This window comes from Tasmannia lanceolata, unplaced genomic scaffold (assembly GCF_043159265.1).
Source record: "Tasmannia lanceolata isolate RefF3 unplaced genomic scaffold, GAP_Taslan_0.1 ptg000037l, whole genome shotgun sequence".
Classification (NCBI taxonomy): Eukaryota; Viridiplantae; Streptophyta; class Magnoliopsida; order Canellales; family Winteraceae; genus Tasmannia; species Tasmannia lanceolata.
Genome location: NW_027518714.1, coordinates 3,839,853 through 3,864,154, shown reverse-complemented (window position 1 = coordinate 3,864,154; position 24,302 = coordinate 3,839,853). Strand labels below are relative to the sequence as shown.

The following is a 24,302-nucleotide window of genomic DNA, read 5'->3' as shown; positions in this document are numbered from 1 at the left end:
GTTATTTATTCTTTTATACTTTAGCACCCCCCCCCCTCCCTCAAGTGTGGCCCCTCTTTTTAGGGTTGGCATATGTGTCTCTATTTTGGGTTTGGCCGTTGCATGTATATTTTTGCTATCAAGGAAGTTTGAACTCAGGAACTTTTGCTCTGATGTCATGTGAAACTATCAGTTAGTCCGAAAGCTTTTAATCATTTATACTTTAACACTCCTACTCACGCATGGTCCTTTTTTTAGGGTTGGCCTACACATGGTACACTTTTGGGTTTGACCATTGTAAATGGATCAAAACCATTTGATCCAGGGTCATTGCAAATGGATGGTTTAGAAAAGCAGTCAATAATGTTAAGGGAAGTGATATACTAGCCTCCATTTTTTATTTTTTAACTTGAGAGTTGGGACAGATCCGTCTAGTGTAAAAGAGTAGTAATAAATGCCCTTAAGGGGCTTGTCCCAAGTAAAAAAAGGGGAGAATATATCACTTTATCATCAAACGATTCAATCAATGAGACTCAATGTAATATGGCCCACTGCTAGTGGGACCAGGTTAACGACTAGAACGTCTCCACTCTCCAGTGTTGGAACAAATTCACTACAAAGAAAAAGAGGGTTGCTAGCTTGGAAAAAATCATGATGCCCTCCAACGTGACACTTTTTTTTATTTGACGAGAAAGCTGGGGTTAGGCAAGACCCCCACCAGAAATAAATAAAAACAAAGGAGAATACAATATCCAGGCCCCAAGAGCCACAAAAAAGGAAAACAATGTGACACTGCCCTAGAAACAAAAAGGAGAGCACGTATCCCCACAAATGCCAAAAATATATATGTGAAAATGACCAAATCGTCTCTCATTAGTCATTTTCACTCCCCTCTCTATTTCTAGAAATTTATTTATTGGAAAAAATTTTCTTGTGAAAACTTATTTATGAATTGGGATTTGCTAGCGACCATCGAAAGGCATTTCGTAGATGTGCTGTTGCATGTGAGAGCAGCCACACGTGCTCACATTTTGTCTTATTCATTTAATTCACCTAAGGTGGCTGCCCTCACATGCAACAGCCCAGCTGCAAAATGCCTTCTACGATGATCCCTAGCAAATCCCTTGTGAATTTTGTCGGATAAATTTTTTTCAACCATTTGGTTCACATATTTCAGTTCTTTTACATTTTAAACTCTATTATTTGGTTGATGTTGATCACCATTTTCATGAAAATTGAATTCCCATCAGGGCAACCCAAGAGGGGGTGAATTGGGTTTTATAAACACTTGACCTTTTTAAAATCTTAAAAAACCTAAATATAAGCTCTAATTGAAGTTGGAAGATCAATTAAGCATTCAATGCAAGAAAGTAATTCCAAAATGCAATAATCTTCTATCTATATCTTCTATATATAATAAAGAGGTAGCGGGGTTTACTGTTCACCGCTGACGTGCCAGCCCTCCCCTTCCTCCCTAGAATCTACGTGTAAATTAATTTTTAATGCGGAATTTTGTAAAAAAAATCATACGATTTTCCGATAAAGAATCCCAATAAATTAGGAACTTTTCCAAAAGAATCCCAATAACGTGTTATTTTTTTTCCCTCTTAATCTCACCGACTCTTCTATTGAACTTGCCTTTTTCATATTTCACTCTTTTTGTATCCACCGTTACCTTATTTTTCTCCCCCACTTCACCTCTCTCACTGTCCAGTCCCCACAGACTCTTCATCTCTTAATAAACCCTAAAAAATTTCTCTTCATCTTTCACATATAGCTTATTCCTCCAAATCCCAACCGGCTTCTAGGGTTTAAAAAACCTCTGCGTGGTGCCGTTTGAGTGATAGAATTTTTCCTTCCAGATCGTCAGGTAAAAAGCATGGTTCTTTGTATGCTTAGATCTTCAGTTCATGTTTCATGTTATTTCAATATTTCAATATCCAGATTTGTTTATTTCCGACTGCATTTATTTTTTTTTGGCTGGATATTTTGTGAAACGATTTTGTATAGATCAATGTCTCGGTATTTATCATAAAATTATCATATCTTTTAGTCCGATTATCAATTTTGGACTCACACTTGCTTCGCAAAGTCCGATACAAACAGATCCTTAGGAGCATGCAGAATAAGATAGTAACAATTCCATGTAAGTGATTCCCTTTTTTAATGTCTTTTTAACTTCTCATGGAAGTAAAACAACTACTATATTTTAAAGATGATTGTTCTGTGTAAAACAATTATTCGAAGAAACATGCAACTATTGTCTCACTGTGGCCCATAGCACCCAGTAATCCAAACATCACGCCCCTATTTGTTTTGGCCCCCTTATTTTAGATTGTGAATCCCAAACTGATTCTTGACTCAAAATTAAAACTCCAGTCCAATAATCAGTTTGGGGCTCACAATTGGAAACGAACAGGGACATTCGATTTTCAAAATAAAAATAAAGGCCCTATTTGTTTAAGATTATGAAAAATGATTGCGAGTGCTGCACCGATTATATATTGGACTCAAATTTAAACATAATTTCCAGTCCAATAATTGGTTTGGCACCGGTTGCCATAAGCTAAAACGAACAGGGCCTAAACTCATTATATAGGCCTTTCGATCAAAGATAACTACCAACGTTTGCAATTTTCTGCGAGAGTGCACCATGGATTTATAGTGGTTCGGTCCAAACCCGGGACCTACTCCACTCCACCGAGATTGCTTGATGGCCTCACTAACCCAATCGTCTTAAGGGTGAGGATTAAACTGTTCACAACGAGGTGGCTCCGCACCTCACCACTTTCCTACGTGTCTCCCAACACTTGCCACGAAGATGGCTCTGCATCTCCGAATACTAGCTCGCAAAAATGGCTCAACATCTCCAAACACTCGCCAATTACAATGTACATAGAAAGAAAATGAAAATACAAAAGCAATCTCTCAAAGATATACAAATTTGATTCCCAAGTCCAATCCCTTCAAGATTACTCCACTCTAATGCACAGGGGTTTTAAACACTCTTAATTATGTCCCAAATACATTTTTGGAGTGTAAGAGTTGTCCAAAGGGCGTAGAGAACCCATATATAACCATAGAGCACAAAACTAGCCGTTTTTTGGGCTCCCCCAACGGCTATAAACCGCTAGTTTTTACTAGCTGTTGGGCTTTTTTAAAAACAACATATATCGATCGCGGTGGTCGACCGATATTGCTCGACCGTGACCTCTACTCTGTTCAATTTTTTTTCGGCCACAATGCCTGTCGGTCGACTACGCCCACCGTCAAGCACATTTTTCCCTCATTTGATTTTCCAGTTTTTCCATTTCTCTTGGAATTTGGTCCATGATGCTCGCCATACAATTTTACATTATTTAGGACCTCATTAGGCTCTCCTGAGTGCCTTACAGTGGTATTCTTTAAGGGATTGGATTAATACAATTTAATTCAACACTTTGAATAAATCTTAAACTTTGATCTTCTTCCTAGTCTTGATCTTCTTGATCTTCCCACCATGGATCAACTTCTCCTTTCCTTTGACTTCACATGATCTCCATGCTTTGTTCAAGCCTTCATCTTTTCTTTGGCTTATTTGATCTCCAAGAATGATCCAAGCCTTGATCCATGCTTTTGTCCTTGACTCCGATCCTTGATTTAATAGATATTCAAATACATGCAGTTAAACACGAGACACATTATTAAGCACACAATAAATCAACTTGTGTTTGGAATCATCAAAACAAGATTAGAAGATTGCCAAGGAATGTAGCACCGGGCTTACAAAAAATTATCAATTTTTTTTAATAAAGTGAAGGGTGCCTAGGGTCGGGTTTTACACCATGTTTTGATAAGGTGGGCCCTGCCAACTCCGCTCAACCAATGTGTCGGGTGGGCCCCACGGTCTCCACCCAAGCCCATGCATTGGAAGACATATTGCAAACTCAGATTGTCTTTTCCTTTTTAATTGGCTACTGAGAGCTTTCTGGTAACTGTAACAATCTTTGGGAGCTTGTGATGGCCTTTGAGAGCCGTTCAAAAAACAAAAAAACAAACTGGGTCCTTGCAGTTATTAAAATTGGTAGTGCCAACATCAGTACCGTACATCATATTAGCACGAGATTATGGGAAATGATATCACCACTACTGTATTTCCATGAACACACTCCTCACTTTACGGCCCGCACCATAGGATGATCCAAACCGCCCATTAGATGGGCCACAGCCTAAATAGGTTGTGCCCCAAAACATGATTTCCATAGGTTGATCTTGACCCTCCGACCTCCATGCTTCCTCGAAGGATTTCTGATTTTGGTGGAGGGAGAGGGAGAGAGCATGAAAAATTCAACGTGGACTTTGGAGAGGAGGGCTGATGGAATCGAGTCTTACAGATTGAAGGTATTCTAACTATTTTTATGTTCTTAGTTCTACATTGAGTCTTACAGATTCTCAGGCCCTGTTTGTTTTGGATTTGAGAACCGATTGGGAATCCAAAATTGATCATTAGGCTCAAATTTTCCCTACACAAGCCAACAAGAGCCAAATCTTAGAATAGGTTAAAGTTGAAGCTAGAAAAAGAAAGGAAAATTCGGGGTTTTATTTCTGTTTAAACCCCTCGATTGCATGGGTTTATTTTCACAAATCAAGAGTTTTATTTATGTTTAAATACCATCAGTTGTAGAGGATTTATTTTTCTTATGATTAAAATCTCGTTTACAGGAAGCTTTTTAATGGTACAAAAGTCTAATATTTTCTGTCATTTATTGTTTTTTTATGAATATTATCTTCATATGCATAGAAATTACCAGCAAATTTTGTATCTTATAATACATTTTGTTGGTTCTTATGATTATATAATGACCCTTGATTTGTGTAATTTCTAGATTTATTTTTGTGCCAAAACAACCGAGCCATTCTTTTTCGTTAACCAAGTGATGATGTAAACATATGGACTCTTTACAACTCAACTTACTTTACTAGAAGTAAATTTTATTTCCTTTTTATCTGCCATGTAATTGAGTACTTTTAGGTAGTAGGTATTTATATTTGTGCGTGATTGTCTGAGAGTTGTAAAGAGGAGATGAGGAAGGTTTGTTTGGTGAATTTAATGAGGAAGATTGGTATTTATATTTTGTGTAACATGTTTTATCATTGTAGAGAACATGGTTCATTATGCCTTTGCTTCTGAAGATGGAAGCAAGGTTCTAAAACATATCAGCTTCCGATTGTAAGAGAATTTATGCATGCGCATGATGGACCAGTCCCTTGCGCTGGGTCTGATAAGTTCAGTTTGATTGTTATCTAGTATGGTTTTTTTTTTCCGGAGTGATGTGAAACAGTGTTTGTATGGAGATAGGTCAGTAACATTGTCATTATAATGACCTATGTAGATGTCATTCTTGTTACCGGGAACGATCAAAGGAAAATTGGTGCAGTAAAACAATATTTGCAAGATCATGTGCAGACAGAGTTTTTCACAAAAAATACGCATGAATGAAACTTGGCATTAGCTTATCACAAAAAAGCATGTGACAAGTATTTCCTCAGAGACAGGTATGTTGGGGTTCAAGCCTCTTGGGATCCCTACAGATCCTACTGTAATGTTATTAAAGGATAAGGAGATTTGTTTGGGGATCCTTGTAGTTATTGTTGCCTTTGTTGGAGGTAATCTACTGATTGGGAGCAACAAGAAGCAGAATGTGGTTACATGATCCAATCAAAGACAAAGTATTGTGTAGCAGACACCATGTGAGTTGATGTGGCTGAACTTGAAGACACTCATTTAAGAACTGGGATTCAAAATTTGCAAGCAAATGAAGATGCTATTTCACAATCAAGTATCTAACTACATTCCTAGAAATTAGGTGTTTCATGGATGGACTAGGCTCGTTGAAAGTAAATTGTCATTTTGTTCGTGAAAATGTTACTAGAAAATTGATTCCTACTCCATGTCTAAGGTCAGAAGATCAGTTGGAAGATATATCTATCTATTATATATAAACATGGCACGCGTACTTTTACTGCATTTTCAACAGTCTTCTGCAGCTTTAAATTTCTAAAATCCCATATCATCTCTCTCTTTCTCCGGCTCTACACGTATTATTCTCTTCGCTACCCTCTCGCCACATAGCTAATCTCTCTGGAATTTTCTTCGAGGACGTGTCACCGCTATCGCCCTCTCCGGAGGGATTTAATATTTAATGAATCGTCTTCAAGGTTTCTTCTGTTTTCCAATCGACCCATCTTTATTTTCTTAAATTCCAACCTCATCCTCTTTCCCACGTGTCTCACATGCAAAACTGACACACCTCTCTCTCGCCATTAAGACTTCTGGAAAAAGATCTCCTGTCTTCTACGTTCTCACTTGAACGAAGGCAGAGCTCGCCGGAATTCTTCTCCTACTTCCCCGTTCTCGCTCCTACGACGCGCGAATTTGCAAAAGATCTATAGCCTAGGGTTTTAGGGGTTTCTTCTCTTTCTTTGGTGAAACCCTAAATTTGGATTTCCAAAAGATCTATAACTTAGGGTTCACATGACTGCCGTCGACATCGATCCCGACCGGTGTTTCCTCTTCCCTCGACGATTTCAACAGCCTCCGTGACATCAAGGAGTACTCTGTTGAGGTTTGATCTCCACTCCTAATTAATCCCGGTGGATCTTATTACCCCAAGATCAAGAAGAAGCTAAGGGAATTGAAGCTCCGTGCCATCTACGAAGAGGCATGTAGGTGAACACCCCATTTAACTTGATAGTTCTCTGAGAGAGTGTTTCGATGGACACCCAAATTGTTCATCGTAGAATATATGATGATTTCTCTATGTGGTATTAATTTCATCTTCTTTCTTGTTTTTTTGATCTTTTTAAATGGAAAAAAAATCCTCTACTTCTTGGGATTGGTTTCGCTGGTTTTTTTTTTTTCCAATTTGTCGATCTTGATTGGCTTGACATGATGAATTTCCTAAATTTACAATGATAAGTTCTCACAGCCATCACTTGCATTTTCTATATGTATTGATGATGAATGATCTTCGGACCGCTTCAATTTGCTTTGGCTTTGAGATGTTTCACAGCCCCGTTGAGATGCATCCATGTGAAAATTAAAATTTATAAACAATTTAAAGCATCCTCATGGCAAATAGGTTGGGTCAGGTTGAGCTTTTTCTGAGAAATGAAAGAAATGGATTGGAATAAACTTGAACCCGACCCAATTTTATGAGCTCCACCCAAAATCCCAAAACTACAAATCAGATGGAGTTCACATTCAAAACTAGCAGTAACAAAGTTCTACTAGCAGTTGACATGAGCTATCATGGAATTAGGGGGTCTCTACAGCAAAATGGGGCAGTCCTCATAGCGCCATGGCAACCTGATTGCCTTCGATGTTTACACCTTAGTTTGGTTTGTTTCTTTATTAATTGAGCTTTTTCTTGAATAATTGTTTGGTTTATATCTGTGTATATTCCGGTTAGTTATAATGGGAAATTGGGTTTTTCCTCTCTTTTTTATTTTTTGTTGTGAATTTTATGAGTATTTTAGCTAAGATAGCAGTTTGAGCTTTGGGCTCTAGAGGTTATGCATGGTCGAATGGTGGAAGAACTGATTTTATGGGTTTTCACCGTTATTTGAAAGTTGAAACAGAGCAACATAAGTTACAGTTTTTTGTATATATTTCTCTAATATGGTTGTTGTTCGTGAGCTGTTCCTAAGGTTGCATGTCTTAGATTGTTTCAGTTTTATGTTATGAAAAACATTGTTTTTGTTGTAATAGATAGAAATTCTATGGTTTTAATTTTTCCCTTTTTGGTTTGAGCGTTTGTTGTCATCATAGGTTTTGTTGTAGCTCTTCGGATCTGACATTGCAACGAATCTGACGTTGCTACACATAATGAGTTTCTTGGAGAAGTCCCCGGCTTAGTAACAAATTTCTTCTCTGATATTTTCTGCACGATTATTTTCTTTCCTCGTCAACAGTTCTTATACATATTGTGAGATTGAAGATGCCATCTTTGTATGGCGAGCGAAAGCTACGGGCAATGAATTTAAAAAATCAGGGTCCATTCTTCAGATTGTTAGGATCATATGATCTCTTGCAACTTTTGGGCCACTTTCTATCATTTTGGGCTATGTAGCTCTCATAGAGGCAACTTTTGGTCTACTCTATCATTTTTTGCTACTTCTTATCATTTTGGGCTATACAGCTCTCATAAAGGCAACTTTTGGTCTAATTTCTATCATTTTGGGCTATATAGCTCTCATAGAGGCAATTTCTTTAATGTTTTCTAATCTTTGGGTAATAGCTATCTTTTTAGTTCTTTGTTTGGAGGCTCTACAAAATCCCACTTACAATCAAAAGATGTAAATATCTAAAGAATCAGAAATTTTTGGAGTCTCTTAGCTAACAAACGCAATCCTGACCCCTCATAAATGTTTGGTGTTGCTTTGGTGGATAATTCTTTATTTACTCGAGAGTTTGGAATTTGTATTTTTTTTTGTTTTTTTCCCAATGTTATTCACATTTTGATGCAACGATGAAATTTTATGTTGATTTTAATTAATTTTTTTGGGTGGGTGGTTGATGTTATTTTTTTTGAAAAATGACACACACACACACACACACACATATTAATGCTATGAAAGTTACATTGGGGACAAGTAGTCCCACCCAACTTACATAGCATGAAGATCCAGGATCATACATCCTAGGCCAAAAATCAGTTGATGTTACTTAATAGTATCAGAAATATGATGATAAAGGCTTTAACACGGGTCAATGGTCGAGTTGAATCAACATGCCCAGTGTATGATTTTTTATAGAGTGAATGCTTACCCAGTGACGTGCATACACACAGATTTAATCCTCCATTACACAATGATAGACTATTGGGAACATGAATTGAAATACAATAGCACCTATGCCTCACATGAATTGAGCTTCCTCCAAATAAGGACTACCAATCTTTTTTACTATGTTTTAGATCCCAGCTGCATTTCAAATGTGCACCTTTTTACGAATGTATATCTTTTTCTTTGGGCGATGATATTTTCACCCCCCTGCAGTACGCATTCGCCCCCTTTTAACATGATTTGACGTCAAAAAGCGTTAAAGTAGCCCACTGTTCACTCTATAATGGGGGTGAATGCGTACTGCAGAGGTGGTGAAAATATCATCTCCCTTTTCTTTTGTTTAACAGTTTTACGACATTGTTTTATGAAACATTTAATTTTTTTGGTCGCCCTGTGCATTGCACGGGTCGCCCCACTAGTATTTACAAAAGAACTTACACATAGTCTGTTTGGAAATATTTATTTCAACCTGGTGTGGGTGACATCTACACTCCAGCTCGAGGTTTAAGAGTTTATAAAGTTGTCACTAAGATCCCATAACGATGGACCCTTAAGAGCCTTTGACTCATTGTTATTTTACACTATTTGGATGAGGCCCAATGGCCCATCACTAATTGCTTTTAATGTCAAATTATGTAATTGTGGAAGTGGTCGTTGGGTTGGAGGCATTCAACATACAACCTCCATGAATGTCATCTCACTTTTTTCTCCCTTCTTTTGTTCTTTTCTCTCTCCTCCTTCCTTGTTCCATATGAATTGGGTAATCAATCAAGAGTATACCCAATCCATGTTGTAGGCATTTACCCTACAACACTGTCCAATTTTGCATGTTGACCCATATGAGAAAAGGAAATCTAAGGTCAGCGACAAGATCCAAGGCATCTTCAATCACATATGCCAGTCTCCTAAGATTTTGCTCACCTGATTTCGTCCACCTAACCACATCAGTGAATCACAGCTATGTGAGGGCCCAAAAAATTGATTAGGACACCAGTCTGACTCCTTGCCGCAAGGCCAACATCTCTATTTCATTGGAGTCCCTGACACCAACAAGGCCTTCACACCAACAAGACCCGAAAATATCAACCTCACCACTCCGTCGTGATTTCTAATGATGCCGCCAATGCCAGCTGAGCTCCTCACACCTATCATCATATGGAGTCCTTTTGTTTATGCAATAAATTACCATATGCAATGGGTACTTGTGAAAAATTATTCTAGAAGCTCAAAAGTCATTTATATCTGGAAATGGTTTCCTACGCAGGTGCACAATTTTCATACCTTTGCATGATGTTTCCTACACCATTCTCTTCTGGGACACCTCCTTGGTTGCAGATAGTACCACCTGATCCCTCCGTAAACAGTTCTTTTTGGAAGACAGAACATGTGTGCGATCATTTGAGGAATTTACAAGATACTATTGATCTATTAAAAGCAGTGTACGTCCTTGACTTTTCAGTTCCATTTTACTTTTAAAGTGTAAGAGGATTTTAAATGCTTGTCTTCATTTGGTTAAAGTAATAAGATTGCCCTTTTCCACTGATATTGTCTTTATGTTGTTGGTTTTAACTAAAATCACTATCCCTGACAGGCAGAAAGAACTAGATATGATTTTATTGATCAAAGGATCTTTCGGGGAGAATCCATCTCCTGACCACTTGTTAGAAAGGAACTTGATACCACCATCTGGGGCTTCCTTTCTTACTGATGGGTTTCTACATTCAACAAGTAACCAGGCTCTGCTACATAGATTCTCTGAAGTGATTAAAATGAAGAGAATTAATCTAAATGTGCAAGAGTCTCTTTCGTTGGAAGCTGCAAACTCTTTGCTTTCAACTTTGAAAAGTCAACTTGTCCCTTTCAATGTTATCACAAGCCAAACAAGCTCATGGGAGGAAAGGTCTGCCGCAGCCAAATTAACTAATAAGCTACGGAAGTCGAAACGCAATAAACGGTGGAAACAGAGAAAGAGGAAACGTGTTGCTGAAATAATTTGCAAGGTGGTTTGTATGATTTTATCTTGTTGTTCTGAGTCATCAGACCTGCTAATTTAATTTAATTTTGTTGTTCTGAATCACTTAGAAACCATGCTCGTTCTTCAGTGATTTTGCATCAGGTTACCGTGTTATTTCTGATTGTAAAGGACAAGTATTTTCCTTTTAATGGTCTTGTAGGAACGGGAAAGGTATGACCAAGCTGATCATGATGCTGATGAGTGGCGGGCTAGAGAAATCGCCAAGGATATTGCAAGGCGCAAGGTACTAATTGCCTATGAAAATATTACCTTGAATCTTGTTACTGTTGGACATGTGAGTGACCCAATAATTGGTAGGATTAATCCCGAAGTTATTCCAAACCTAGATCTTCGCATATCACAACTATGGATTTTTTTTCCTGCTAGCCGTGCCACTAAGGTTTCAGAACATAATAGCAAGAAATTAAAAATAAAACTAAAAGATATTTTATTTTTATTCTGAAAATTTGTGCAAAAAAGATGCATACATTCTAACCTTGGCATTTATGATGCATTCTAATTATTCTTTAACATGTCCTTAAAATTTATCATTAAAAAAAACATGTCCATAAATTTTTTAATTTATTAGGAGAAAAGGGAACGAAACAACTCTATCTATCATATAGAAAGAATTTGAATTCCTTTTATTGATTTAAATCGTACATTTATATTTTTCTTGCCTTTTTCCCTTCGTTCTCCATTAAACAATATTTTTCTTTAAATCATCTTTGTTTTCCCACCTTTTCAGACGACGTCTCTTTGTTTCTCTTTAAAATATTTTTTTCTCTTTGTTTTTTTCATACCCTTTTTTTTTTCTCTTTTGCAAATTCAAGCTGTATAGGAATGTATTTTTAGCTACCTGTTAAAATGCCATTTCTGGTTTTGGCAACTATGGGTAAGACTGTGAAGTTACAAGGCACACACAAATACAATCGATACAATTCCAGAAAACATTCCAGATTTGGAATTTGTGTGCATGGTTGTATGAATGCACCTGTAGGTGCTCTACCAAGAATGGGTAATACCGTGCTGCACACTTTATATAACACAGTTTCCTTGCTATATGTAAGAAATGGAAGCAATATTATTAGGTTGTTCTCAGAAAAGTATATGGACGTACAGAACTAGGTGCCAAGGTAGAACACCTTGAGAATCATAATTACAAATTTCGGTTTCAGGCGGCAAGGGTTTTCTCGTATTTCATGGTTTGCTTTTTCCCTGAAAAGATGGAAAATATTAAAGTTTCAGGGTATATGAAATTAGATAAATATATATGAAATTCAATTAATAAATAATAAAAATAATATAATAATGTGTATTATATAAGCAGCGGGGATCTTTTTTTTCAGTGGGTAAGATGGGATTGAACTTGCAACCTCAAGGTTGAGATACAAAGCCTCAACCAGTTGAGCTACTGGCCCAATTCCAGCAACGAGGATCTTGGCAGCTTAATTGACTTCCAAGGCTTCAGTTGAGTGCGAGCAACTAACTAGTTGGGGAGTTTGGAGAACCGTCTCTCATGCCTCTGCTTGCTGGTGCTTATTCATTTGTTTTGATTCTTTCATGGTTTTCAATTTCTACCGAAACCGATGCGAAATGACCAAAATGTTTACGTTTCCATTCCCATCAAAACCGAAACCGAAATGCATGAACCAAAATCGTAAGTGTAATAGTGGTATACTAATCAGTACGTGTTACATAATTATATTTATATGAATTACATGCAGAATGTGGTGCGTATATTATATGAGGATATGGTTTGTGAGCAGCTGCTCAGATAAGCTTATCTGAGCAGGAGCTCACAAACACATGTGGCCCCACATTTTTGGGGTGATCAAAGCATTCATTTGGAAGGCCCTTCCATGGATAGGGTGTGTACCAAAAATCAGCCCTATAGGATCATCCTAACCCTGTCATTTGTGGAGGGAAAAAATGGGCAGAAACATTGTCTGTCCATTTTCCCCTCCACCTTTGATTGGATTAGGATAATCCTATAGGGCTGATTTTTGGTACACACCCTATCCATGGAAGGGCCTTTCAAAAGAATGCTTTGGATCACCCCAAAAATGTGGGCCACATGAGTTTTTGAAGCAGCTGCTCAGATAAGCTATCTGAGCTGCTGCTCACAAACCATATTCTGATGCTATATAAATATTTATATGAATTACATGTAAAATTTAGTACATACTAAATTATTAGACATGCACGACAGTGTATGTCACTAGGTGTTTGATGTTTAAAACCATTATGGATGGTTGTCTTGCTTATACGATTGTTTCGGAGTGCGCATTTGTGCTTATTCTAGCATTTCCTGAAGTTTCAACTTTAAATTCTATCATTTGCATATGTTTCCATACGTTTCCGTGACCGTGATTTTACAAGATTTCCACCAAAATTTGCAATTGAAACTAAAATGTTTCCGTTTCCGTGGTGACCGAATAAGAAACCGAAACCGAACTTTAAAACCTTGGTTTCTTGGTACTATTGTTTTCACCCTTGTAGTAATTTCCATTTGTCGGAGAGGTCATCAGACTGTTCCTAGTTTGAAATTTTCAGATATCGGTCCAGGCACTTTTAAGAAAACTCAGTTCGTAAAGTTCATAATTTTGTGCCATAATTGTTTTGATCTTGTCAATGGTATTAGCCTCTAATTTTAGATGTCTGGTGGTGACATTTTTTTAGTTTTATACTTTAATTACATTCCGAAATGTTTAGTTCAAGGTTTGTGCTTGCCATAAATTCCTTGCTTTTTTTTTTTCTTGAAATAGTTGACAAAGGCTTAGTTGAGTTGAGTTGAGTTGACAGATTCAGACAGTTTTCAGTTTTCACATTTAATTTGGTGGTGGCACAATGAGGCCTTGTTCTCCGGCTCTCTTTATTTAGACAATGAACCACTTCAATCTTCATTTTTTCTATAGTGGTGACATCAAGCGGCCATATTCAGTGCTTTGTCTGTGGTATATCCTCTTGATTTGTTAGTTCATATGTATGAAAAACCTAGCTGAATCTCATGAACAGAGTATAAATAAGAAAGAACAAATGCCGTTGGGCAAGCTCATAAAATTGGGAGAATAGGGAAAGACCTTCTAGGTCTCCCTTGATGAGTCTCATCTAATATTTATAATAATCTCTTGACCCAATTACAAGTATGTTCTTTTAGTCGAGTACATTAGTTAAGGGGCATAAAAGTAAACTCCTATCTAATTATATACACTTGATGTTTTGTGTATACACTTGATTACAAAGGTATTTTAATATGACATATACACCCAGTGATGTTGTCTCCAAGTCCTGTATGTTTCACAGTATATAGTGATTGATTCATTTGTTTTGGTCATTTAATGGAAGTGGGATTGTGCAGGTAGAAAAGATGAAGGCAATTGCAAAACTTAAAGCAGACGAGGAGAGACAGAGACTAGAATCACAGGTGAGAATTGTGAGATACATGCTAGATGGTAGTAGGATGTAGTTTGAAACTTGGAAAGATAAAGTTCTATAATTACTTTAGGGCGATGATAAATTCATTCCTGCCATTTAAAAAAAAAAAGGGCGATGATAAATTCGCACCCCTTTGAAGGAGGGTATGTGACAGACTTTAAAGCTTTTTAATGTCAATTCACGTTAAAGGGGTGCGAATTATCCTACAGGGGGTGCGAATCTATAATTGCCCTTACTTTATTTGATAACTATGTGACCAGTTAAGGTTCAAATGCCATTGATACGGTCAGTTGTCATTCTCCTGTCTTAGTGAGCACTGATGAACCTGTGTTATGCTTGCCACTACTCAGTCTAAATTTTCAACACTTTGTTTTCCTTGAGATTGTTTGGGATCAAATTCTGTTAAAGTGCTCTTTCAAATACTTTGATGTTGTCAGTAATACTTTGCTTATATGTTGTGGATTGATTTCTAAGCGTATGCTTTTCATTTATCCTTCTTGTTATCAGTTACATCATGTCCATTGGAGAGAGAATAGTTCTTTCCTAGACCTTTATTTGGTCATTTCTATCATGCTATCGGTGTACTTTTTTCTTGTTTTTACTTAATTTGCTCCAAAGCTGCCCCATTTTTTAATCAGAAATGCACAAAGTCAAACTGAATCTGTCTTACTTTCATCATCTTCTTGAATACCATTGCCTTTAATAGGTTGATGGATGGTAATCTGTTGCTCAATATAAGGCAACACCCAGAGATAACTGCCTTGGACAAAAATCTTATTGACTGGACACTGGTCATCACCTTTCTGTATCAAACTTCTGTTATTCAGACTCGGCTGTTTCTAAACCATGATCCCATTGATTGAATATTAAGATCAGTGTTTGAAGTCAACTAGTGAGTCATCACGCTCAAGAACTCAAGCGAATGAAAGGAATTTTTGGTTGATTTGGTAGGGGAAAAATTGGACTTGGAGAAAGGGAGTAGACTTATTTGAGTCGATGATTGGCTCGGAGTTTTTAAAAAATGATTAAATCTGCTTTCCCTTCTGTGAGAAGTATGGTTAGAAGAAAATTTCAGAAATGCATTGATATTGATAAAGCTTTTTTTTTAAGGGGGATATTGATAAAGCTTTTATCTTTCTAGAGTTCATTTTTCTCTTTATCTGTTTCCTTCTTAGACAAGATTTTCTTAAATTTTCAGCTCGAGCTTGTATTAATTGTGGAGAAGTTGCAAGAGCTTCGCACCATCAGGATCCAGAAATTGAAGAAACAAGGCAAGCTTTTTTTTTTTCCTAAAAAAATTCTAATACTTGTCCCTTGCTTGCAGGTTTTTGCTATGACTTCTAATGGTATTCTTTGAATTTTGAGTTCTCTGGTCCTGCACAGAATATCATATTGTCTAACCTTGAGACGTCATTGAGATAGATATTTCAAATCCTATTTTTAAGGTTCAATTGCTTTCAAGACATTATCTTCATGTGCCATTCAAATAAAAAAGGCATTATCTTCATTTAGGGGAAATTACAAAGATTAGTTGATAATTAACACGAATTGGGGATCTTTGTCTTGTATAGTTTGGCAAAGTCTGGTTTCAGCATTTTAGTTGACACTTTAAAGTTCATGGCCTTTGTATTCTTTTCGACATAGCAGATCAGCTTCCATTCAGACTGTTGGGAGATGATCTGAGACACAATTTGATTTCAGATTATTAAAAAAGCTTGCTATCTGCTGTAATAACAATTTTCCTTCTATGTCGATACATTACCTGGGATATGTGAGGATTACATTACATGGGATATGTCAATACAACTCATACAAATGCTGATGTTACATTACACACCAATTTTCTCATTTTGATCTGGAAGGCTGATTTTGAGGCTTGTGATATGTGGGATTGGTGGTGGATTGGCTCCAAACATACATGGTTCATGTGATTTACCATTCGTGAAATCCTGAAACCATCACCGGACCACATGAATGCGTCTACTACTCGCTTTACAAAAATACAAGAGATAGATCATGTAGCTTTTGATTGTTGATTAATTGATGATGTACCTTGTGTGTTCTTTTTCTTCTTCTTCTTTTGAATGGTGATGAATCATTAATAAAATAATAAAGCCACACACCTTTGACCGAGAAGGTGAGAAAAGAAGGAAAAGCACAAATGAAAAAAGAAACAACCCGCGCGCGGCGGTGGGGGGATGAAGTTCGCTTCTCGCCACTCCTTCCCTACCCGAACTAGCTGCTTCCGAGTTTGTGGATCTTTTTAAGTGATGGAAGGAGATGCTGGACTCCCCTACTCGATCCATAATCTCATCTATGCAACTCGCGAATCCCCAGGGAGGCGAACAACCACCATATAACCACCGGATCACATTGAGTGAGTCTCCCTCTACAATCACTCTCGCTAAATCAGACAGAGCAATCAACTTAATGCCTTGAAGAGCCGCTTTGACCTCGGCTTCATTTTAATCTGCAACCCCTAAGGGACTAGAGAAAGCCCAAATCGGTTTGCCGTCCACATTCCTAAAAAGACCACCCATCCCCGGAGCTTTTTGGGGGTGGGACCGAGAGAAAGAAAGGACCGGGGGGTGGTGATTGACCATGCATGTCACTTGTCAACCGTGTCTCCGAGCGGCCCCCTGAGGATGCGGGAAGCCAATGATAGGAGCGGTTAACTGGACTCTCTTCGAAGGATTTCAACCTTGATGCCCTATCCGTCCAAGCTCAATCCATCAAAGTTTAGCTTGAGGAAGCCCGAAGGGGGAGGAGACCAACTGGGAGACACAATGCCATTTCGGATGCCTGTGGAACACACCTCCTTCCATCCTTACCAGAAATCGTGAGCCGAAACAAATTGGAAGGTAGGAAGTGCCCTTACCCAAGAAATGGTTAAGGCAATCACCATAGAGAACACGAATTGTGGACGCTTGGCAACCCCTTTAAAGATTCTAGCATTTCTTTCTTTCCAAAGGGACCAAATCGTAGGTAAAAGGGACATGTTCCATAGCACTTTATCTCTCTTCATCCAAGGAACTAGCGACCAAGAGTCATGAACAAGCCCCAAATGCGTGGGAAATACCCAAGAAATACCAAATCTCTGAAGAAGCTTGCACCAAACCTCTCTAGCAAACTTACAATGGAAGAGCAAGTGATCCACCGTTTCCCTAGTTTCTAGGCACAAAGCACAATGGTCTACTATCAACATATACCAGCTACATAAGTGATTGACAGTTAAAATCTTGTCGAGGGAAGCTGTCCATCCAAAAGCGCGTACCCTTGGGGGAGCCAGGATGGTCCACACTTCAGCTGCTGGTAGGGATGACGCGTAGGGAGAGAGGTGAAGGTAGAATGATTTGACACTGAAAACCCCTGAAGTGCACCAGATCCAAACTTGCTTATCAGAACCAGAACTTCAAAGAACCGGACAGTTAATGGTCTCAAAAAACTGATCTGCTCTCTCAAGTTCCCTATCAAAAAAATGCCTTCTAAGATGAAGATACCAAGAAATACCATTGTCGCCACGGACCATGCAATCTTTCACCCAAATCTCCTATTCTTTGCCAGGGCAAATAGATCAGAGAAAAGGACACTAAGAGTCACATCCTCACACCATTTGTCCAACCAGAATCTAATTCTATCCCCAGAATAAACCTTGAAACAAATCCCTTGATTGAAGATAGAACTTAGCTTGAGGATGTCCCTCCACACTGACGCACCCCTATGATTGAAGGAATCTCACGATTCCCATTTTCCAGGCAAAGTACCATACTTCTCTCCTATGACACTGGCCCACAAATGGTTACCTCGTGTGTTCTTAATGTCCATAAAGTGGATTGTCATATGTGTAGCGTTATTACTCTTTAAGTGTATTTCAGTCTTTTTGACTGATTGCATTTATATTCTAAATGGCATTTGGAATATTAGTCTTTTTGAATGATTTTATTTATATCAACATATTGAAAACCCTATGAAATATTAGAAACACCTCCTCCACGAGATCTCCTCTCCCTGTCATCTCTCTTCTCTTCTAATAGTGGAACACCATAAGCTGAAATCAGTCTTTACCCTTATACTATCATAAGCTAATCTTACCATGATCATAATCCGGCATTTAAGTGTGACTTCCTATTTCTCAACTTCTACAGTAATCTTATGGCATATAATTACAATATTTTGGTAGCCGAAACTCGTGCTGTTCAACAAGTGGACTCAATATTTTGAAAAGAAATAGGCCTGTTTCTGAGCTTAGTATAGATCCATGGGTTTGCGAATATTATTGCACAAGTATGTTTTGACATTGTAGTATCAGTTATGCTTCCGATATTTTTTTCATGGATTTTTTTACTATGTCTCATAATGGGTTGTACCTTTACAGGCCATTTTCTCCCAGAAGAGGATGACAAGTTTCTCGAGCGAGTCCGAGCAGCAGTTGAGGAAGAGGAGCTCCAGGTGGCAGCAGCTGCCGACACAGATGCTGCCAAGGATGCCATTGCCAGTGCCGAGTCCAGGAAAACTATCCAGCATAGCGGGACTGATGCAAAGGATATCAGTAGTAACAGTGGTGGAGTTACGATGAGTCAAGATCAGCTCAATGAGATGGAAAATGGAAGAGACTCCAGTGTGGCTGTACACCCAGAATCTGAACGACAATGGGGATTGGATGGGCAGTCTCGTGTTGGGGGTTATGATTCATTGGTCAACTTGCCGGTTGAATTCTACCACTATTACCACGGCAGCAACACTGACATGGGCACCCTAATTGAGGTGATTCAAGCAAATTTACATGGATTATCCATTGTTACCTTTTCTTTTCTTTACTTAATAACCAAGGTTATTATTTTGGTTGAATAATTTGTACCCAGGTATTAAAACATGAAAGAAGGCTTGGCTTCAGTGAAGACCTTAGTTCAAATTGTCTCGAAACTCAACTTAGTCTTTCAATTTTCAAAAAAAAAAATTTAAGTATTTGATTGGATTATGTTATTTTTGTTTTAAAAGAACCGAGCTGATAATTGGAATCAACCTGGGCCTTCATCAAGTTGAATTGACTCCTTCAGTTTCTTTTTTAATGGCAAAAGCCATAATATTGGGGCAATCAGCTCTTTGAGTTGTTTGACCACACAATCTATAATTTGGGTTTTCATATCTAAAACAAGTTTTTGTTAAGCAACTGTAATTTGACTAATTTCACTGTTTGAATTTTTAAAACTTTTAATCAGTGTGTCACATATATGTGTTTGAATTGAGTGGGGACATTCCAAGACTGCAAATTAGCTGATGACACCTATATTTGGAGCACTTTTGATGCTTTATTACACTGCCTTTAAGTAAATATTTCCAATAGTAACTCTGAGATTTCTGCAAGTTGCAAAATTCGTCCAAGTCATCTGGCTGATTCATGATCAGATTCAGTTATCGATACTCAGTCCTGAGTGACCAATGCATTGCTCATTGTCACAAGGAAACTCCTTTCAGATCATTGTACCCAATTCCTACAAGTTCACACACTTACTGTTTCCAAGCATTTCCTAAGAAGTAATCTGTCTTGTATAATTTGGGAACCCCTTTCTTTTATCTTTTTCTTTTCTTTTTTGGAAATGGAGGAACCCCTTTCTTATTTATAAGAAATCAGGATGGATTTTAAATTCCGAATTTTTATTTCATTTTGATATATGCTTTATTTTTTTTTATCTGAACTGTGCTATTAGAGATTATAAAAGTACCAATATGTTGTGTAGCTTCTGCTTCTGTTATAGCTTTACATATTTCTCATTCTTAAATCTTGATTTACATCTTTCTGAATTATATGCTACATCAAGCATCAAGCTGTCTCCGTTTTATACTAAAACTCAAGGTTTACGTATGTAGACTTGAAGATGATTTAACAATGCTAATTTGAGATGATAAATAATAAGAATTTTTCACCATTCAAAAGGCCAAGAAGCTTGAGGCAGTGGAAGTAGAATAGATAGTAATACATGTATAGATGTTATAATTTTCTACTAGTATTTTTTTTTCAATGCGTGTTGTGCTAGGCTTTTACATCTCATTTTCATCTTCAAAAAATATGAACATAAAAGCTCGTCGGACACTTTTTAGAATTGTGTACTGGTCTCCGTCCCTTCTAACACATGTCCCCATTTCCTGTTTCTGCTAACTATTGTACTGTATTGCTCGTAACTTCCTTTTAGATATATAGGGGTAACCTAGGCTCAATGCTACTGGATTAAAACATGAAAGATTATACTGTGTTGACCGCCACACCTTCTTTAAAGCTTTTTCTTGTTACAGACAACCTTGTTAGTCTCTTTTTATTCATTCTTCTGCACTGATAAACTGTTGATAAAAATGTGTCCATTAATAAATTGTTGTAATTTTATATTGTATCCGTCAAAATTATGACCTACCACAACCCTCGTGTGTCTCACTGCATTTCCACATATGAGAGCATGGGGATTTGTTCTATCAACCCTTGTTGACATGTTTGTAAAACAACTACTATTAATTTTGTGATCAATGTCCTTTAAGTATTGGTTCATGTTTCTTAACATGTTTATTGCTTTCATGCATGGACAAGTGGTATATTACTGTATCAGACATGTCTACACTGCAAATCCAAGGCACTGAGATGTCTTTATTATATGGTGGTATTGAAACAGAAAATCATTGATTAGTCCATATAAGCATAAAAGATGGGAACATTTTGTCCATAATAAATAGAAGCACATTACATAAATAGCATATAATAATATGCGAAAGTTGAAAGCATGAGAATTGGTAAATTAAAGTGCAGCAAGTCTTCTGCGCAATTTTTTTTATTAAAAAAACTAGTTTCTTGTTGCATGGTCTTGACACTGTCCGAAATGGATGACTTTGTTGGTTCTCATTGTGTTATCGTAGAACATTTTATTCTTCTACTTTTTGAATGCCTTGACTCTCTCTCTCTCTCTCTCTCCACATGCACACATTTTTTTTTTTGAAAGGACATGCACACATTTATTGATCAATTGAAACAGAAATTTAATGCTTGGAGTCCTCATCCTATGGTCTGCGAGTTTTCTCTCATTACATCTAACATAAAAAAAGCCCTTTTCTCATTAAAAAAGGATAATTATGCAATGTTGTCTTGCTCCTAGTTTTACATATTTGTTGATTTCAGGCCTCATTGAGTTGTGGTCTATGTGACACAACTCCATATTTGGCACCCTTTTTTATTTTATTTTTGAAATGGACTCCATATTTGACACTAATACACACATATATCCAGTGTTGCAAAAAAAAAAAAACATCTCCACAGGGATGGCATGCACCACATGTCCAAATCACTTGCATCAGCCTTGCTTTCAGATCTTTCATTCAATCTATGCTCTGTCATTGGTTTGTTGATCTTCAGCGGTGTTTATTCAGCCCTTACTTCTTATGTGCATGGTTCCAGAAAACTTAATAATGATTTTACTTCTTCCTTTTATCATTTTACTTCTTCTTTTTATCATTATGCAAGATATTTTTAATGAATGTAATTGTACTAGTGTCTAAGGCAATTTCATCTTATGCAGGTCAGAAGAACATGGGATGCATTCATCAGACCAGGAGGAAGGTGTGCACATTGTTAATTTTTTACCATAGGTGACTTTTTTTCTTAGAGCTTGGCCAAGGGAAGAGTATTGGAGTTTCTATTTTAATCTGACAAATATTAACCCCAAATTTTGAAAGACTAGAGAGAACTCATTTGTCCAAAATGGCCCCATCAACCATTGATTTTATAAAAGTGTACAAAATCTCATCAATTTCCCAAGAAACTAAGTAGGAACATGTAAAGAGTGGATTGGCATTATTGAAACAAGGGAGTGAGGATATTAGTTTCTTAATGATAATGATAATTTTCTGGAACTTGATGTTTCTAAGTTTAGGTATGCTTTCTAACCACGAAATATTTATCCTTGTTCACGTGGATGACCATCCAGTGATTTCTTGTTTTCCAATATCTCCATGACCACTCTGACTTACTACTGCTAAATTTGGGTGTAGCCGGATACCTGGGCACTGGGTTCAGCCACCAGCACCTGCAGATGAGGTATGGGCGTCTTACCTTGTGGGGCCCAAATAATTACTTAATTAGAGCAAGAAATGAAGGCTATGTTTTTCTTGGAGATGCACTTGTTCCGCACTCAACTGATACTATGATCAAATTTAGAAACCAGGTATGTCTTATTGAAGAACCTTTGATTTTTTTTTAAAAACATTTTTTGGTACTAGTAAACTGCTATATTGAACAAAACACCTAAGGGCACATACACTCAAATCGTCAATTTTTACATAACCAGATAAAAGGAATCCATTGAAACCAAACATCAGAACGTTTACTTGTAGCTGCATCGAAAGCTAAGATATCTGCCGTCATATTGCACTCCCTATGTAATTGGGAAGCCATTTCAGACTTTCATATTTGCTGTTGTTGTTGTTGAGGGCTTTGATTACACCTCTGAGTCTCCTATCAGAACCTGTACACATTTATGATCAGCAAATCAGCGATCAGTTTAAGACTTTCATGTTATGGCATCCATTCTCCTTTAAAACGAAAGAAAAGGGATTCCTAGCGTCCATCGCAGAAGGCATTTCGCGGAGGGTCTGTTGCATGAGAGAAGCAGAAGGCATTTCGCGGAGGGCCTGTTGCATGAGAGATGCAACAGGCCCTCCGTGAAATGCCTTCTGCGATGGACGCTAGCAAATCCCAAAATAAAATAAAATACAGTAGGCAGGGATTGTTCTGCCTTCATGGGTCACGAATAATACTCCTGCACCCACATTGCATATGTAACCTTCTTTTTTCTTTAGAAATTTTTTAATTAAATATAGAATATTTCTGCAATTACTGATGAGAAGTATTTTGAATTCAAACTACGTCGCAGTACACATGTCGTATGAGAAAAAGTTGATTCTTTCTGATTGCATTGTAAAAACTCTTGTACTTTTCTTGCAAATCTGTTTTGCCTTCTTATGTCTGTTATTTCATCATTTAAACAGTCTCTCTCTCTCTCTCTCTCTCTCTCTCTTGTCGAGCTTAAATTATCCTCGTTGAGTTTCTATTGTACAGTCAATCAAAATGGTGGAAAAATTCTAAAAAAATAGCAAAAATTATCTAAGAGCATTAGCACCCTTACCTAATTAAAATTTACCGTAAACCAATATTTGTTTCTAAATGTTCAAAATGTTCTCATTTGTTTGAATTTCACAACATAGGTAGAATATTTTGTTAATTTTGCAACCAAATTATGACATTTTCGCTACATAGTTACTGTAATCGTAGCCTTGTAGGTTGGTTTAGCTTTTGGGATTTTTTTTTTTCAGTAAGTAATCGGGCTATTAATTATCCTCCTTGAGTTTATGTTATTCTCAATGAGTTTTTGTCTCAGACAGTTAAAATTGTTAGAAAAATGTTAAAAAATTCTAAAAAATTATCAAAAAATCGTAGAGAGTAACAACCTTACCTAATTCTGTGGTGAAGGTGGAAATCTTGTTTGGTCAATCAAAGGCTGCAAAAAATCGAAAGTTGAAGCCGAGAAAAGACGCCTCTGAAACAAGGGTTAAAATCATCTCAACATGATGCAATTGGTGGCAATGGACGAGGCCATGGTGGCTGACCATATCAATAGAGCTGATCATCTAACAATTTGATACACTCTTTGTCCAACCTATGTCGTTACTTTCAGAAGTTTCACGTAAAAAATGTAATCCTTTCTTGCTTATATTCTTGATTATGTTTGCATATTTACATCACTGTTATAAGTTGTCAAACTAGATTTCTTTTTTTTTTCTTGTTAAGTAAGATAATATGGATAAATATCCCACTTTCCTTTTTTCGATAATGACACTCCCACACTATATCAATCACTTTTCAGGAGATTTTATAAGTATGAAACTGATTCTTTATCTTGCATTTGTTTAATCCTTTAACTTGTCAATAGACGGTTTTAGTAGGAATGGATCCTAAGTACCTCTTCTTAAATGAGAATCTAAAGACTTCGTTTTACTTTACCTGAACTTG

At 37.2% G+C, this 24,302-nt stretch overlaps 1 protein-coding gene across 4 annotated transcripts; it reads left to right on the top strand.

Moving 5' to 3' along the window:
- Positions 1-1,653: 1,653 nt before the first annotated feature.
- LOC143861126 (U11/U12 small nuclear ribonucleoprotein) lies at positions 1,654-24,055 on the top strand. 4 transcript variants are annotated; one of them, XM_077372049.1, is made up of 10 exons: positions 1,654-1,849; positions 10,070-10,244; positions 10,397-10,805; positions 10,980-11,063; positions 14,181-14,246; positions 15,456-15,528; positions 18,633-19,021; positions 21,814-21,854; positions 22,286-22,458; positions 23,763-24,055. In XM_077372049.1, exons 2-9 carry the CDS (start codon positions 10,093-10,095, stop codon positions 22,362-22,364), a joined length of 1,293 nt encoding a protein of 430 aa, XP_077228164.1. In that variant the 5' UTR covers positions 1,654-1,849; positions 10,070-10,092; the 3' UTR covers positions 22,365-22,458; positions 23,763-24,055. The 4 variants fall into 4 exon arrangements, with proteins under 4 accessions (XP_077228164.1, XP_077228163.1, XP_077228166.1 ...); XM_077372048.1 differs by lacking the exon at positions 1,654-1,849 and adding an exon at positions 2,037-2,125; XM_077372050.1 differs by lacking the exon at positions 1,654-1,849 and adding an exon at positions 4,205-4,359.
- The last annotated feature ends 247 nt before the right edge of the window (positions 24,056-24,302 follow it).

Coding starts and splice junctions, on each gene's coding strand:
- LOC143861126 (XM_077372048.1), top strand. CDS start 2,098: ATGCAGAATAAGATAGTAACAATTCCAT. Junction 10,245..10,396: donor ATTGATCTATTAAAAGCAGT/GTACGTCCTTGA, acceptor TATCCCTGACAG/GCAGAAAGAACTAGATATGA. Junction 11,064..14,180: donor AGGATATTGCAAGGCGCAAG/GTACTAATTGCC, acceptor GGGATTGTGCAG/GTAGAAAAGATGAAGGCAAT.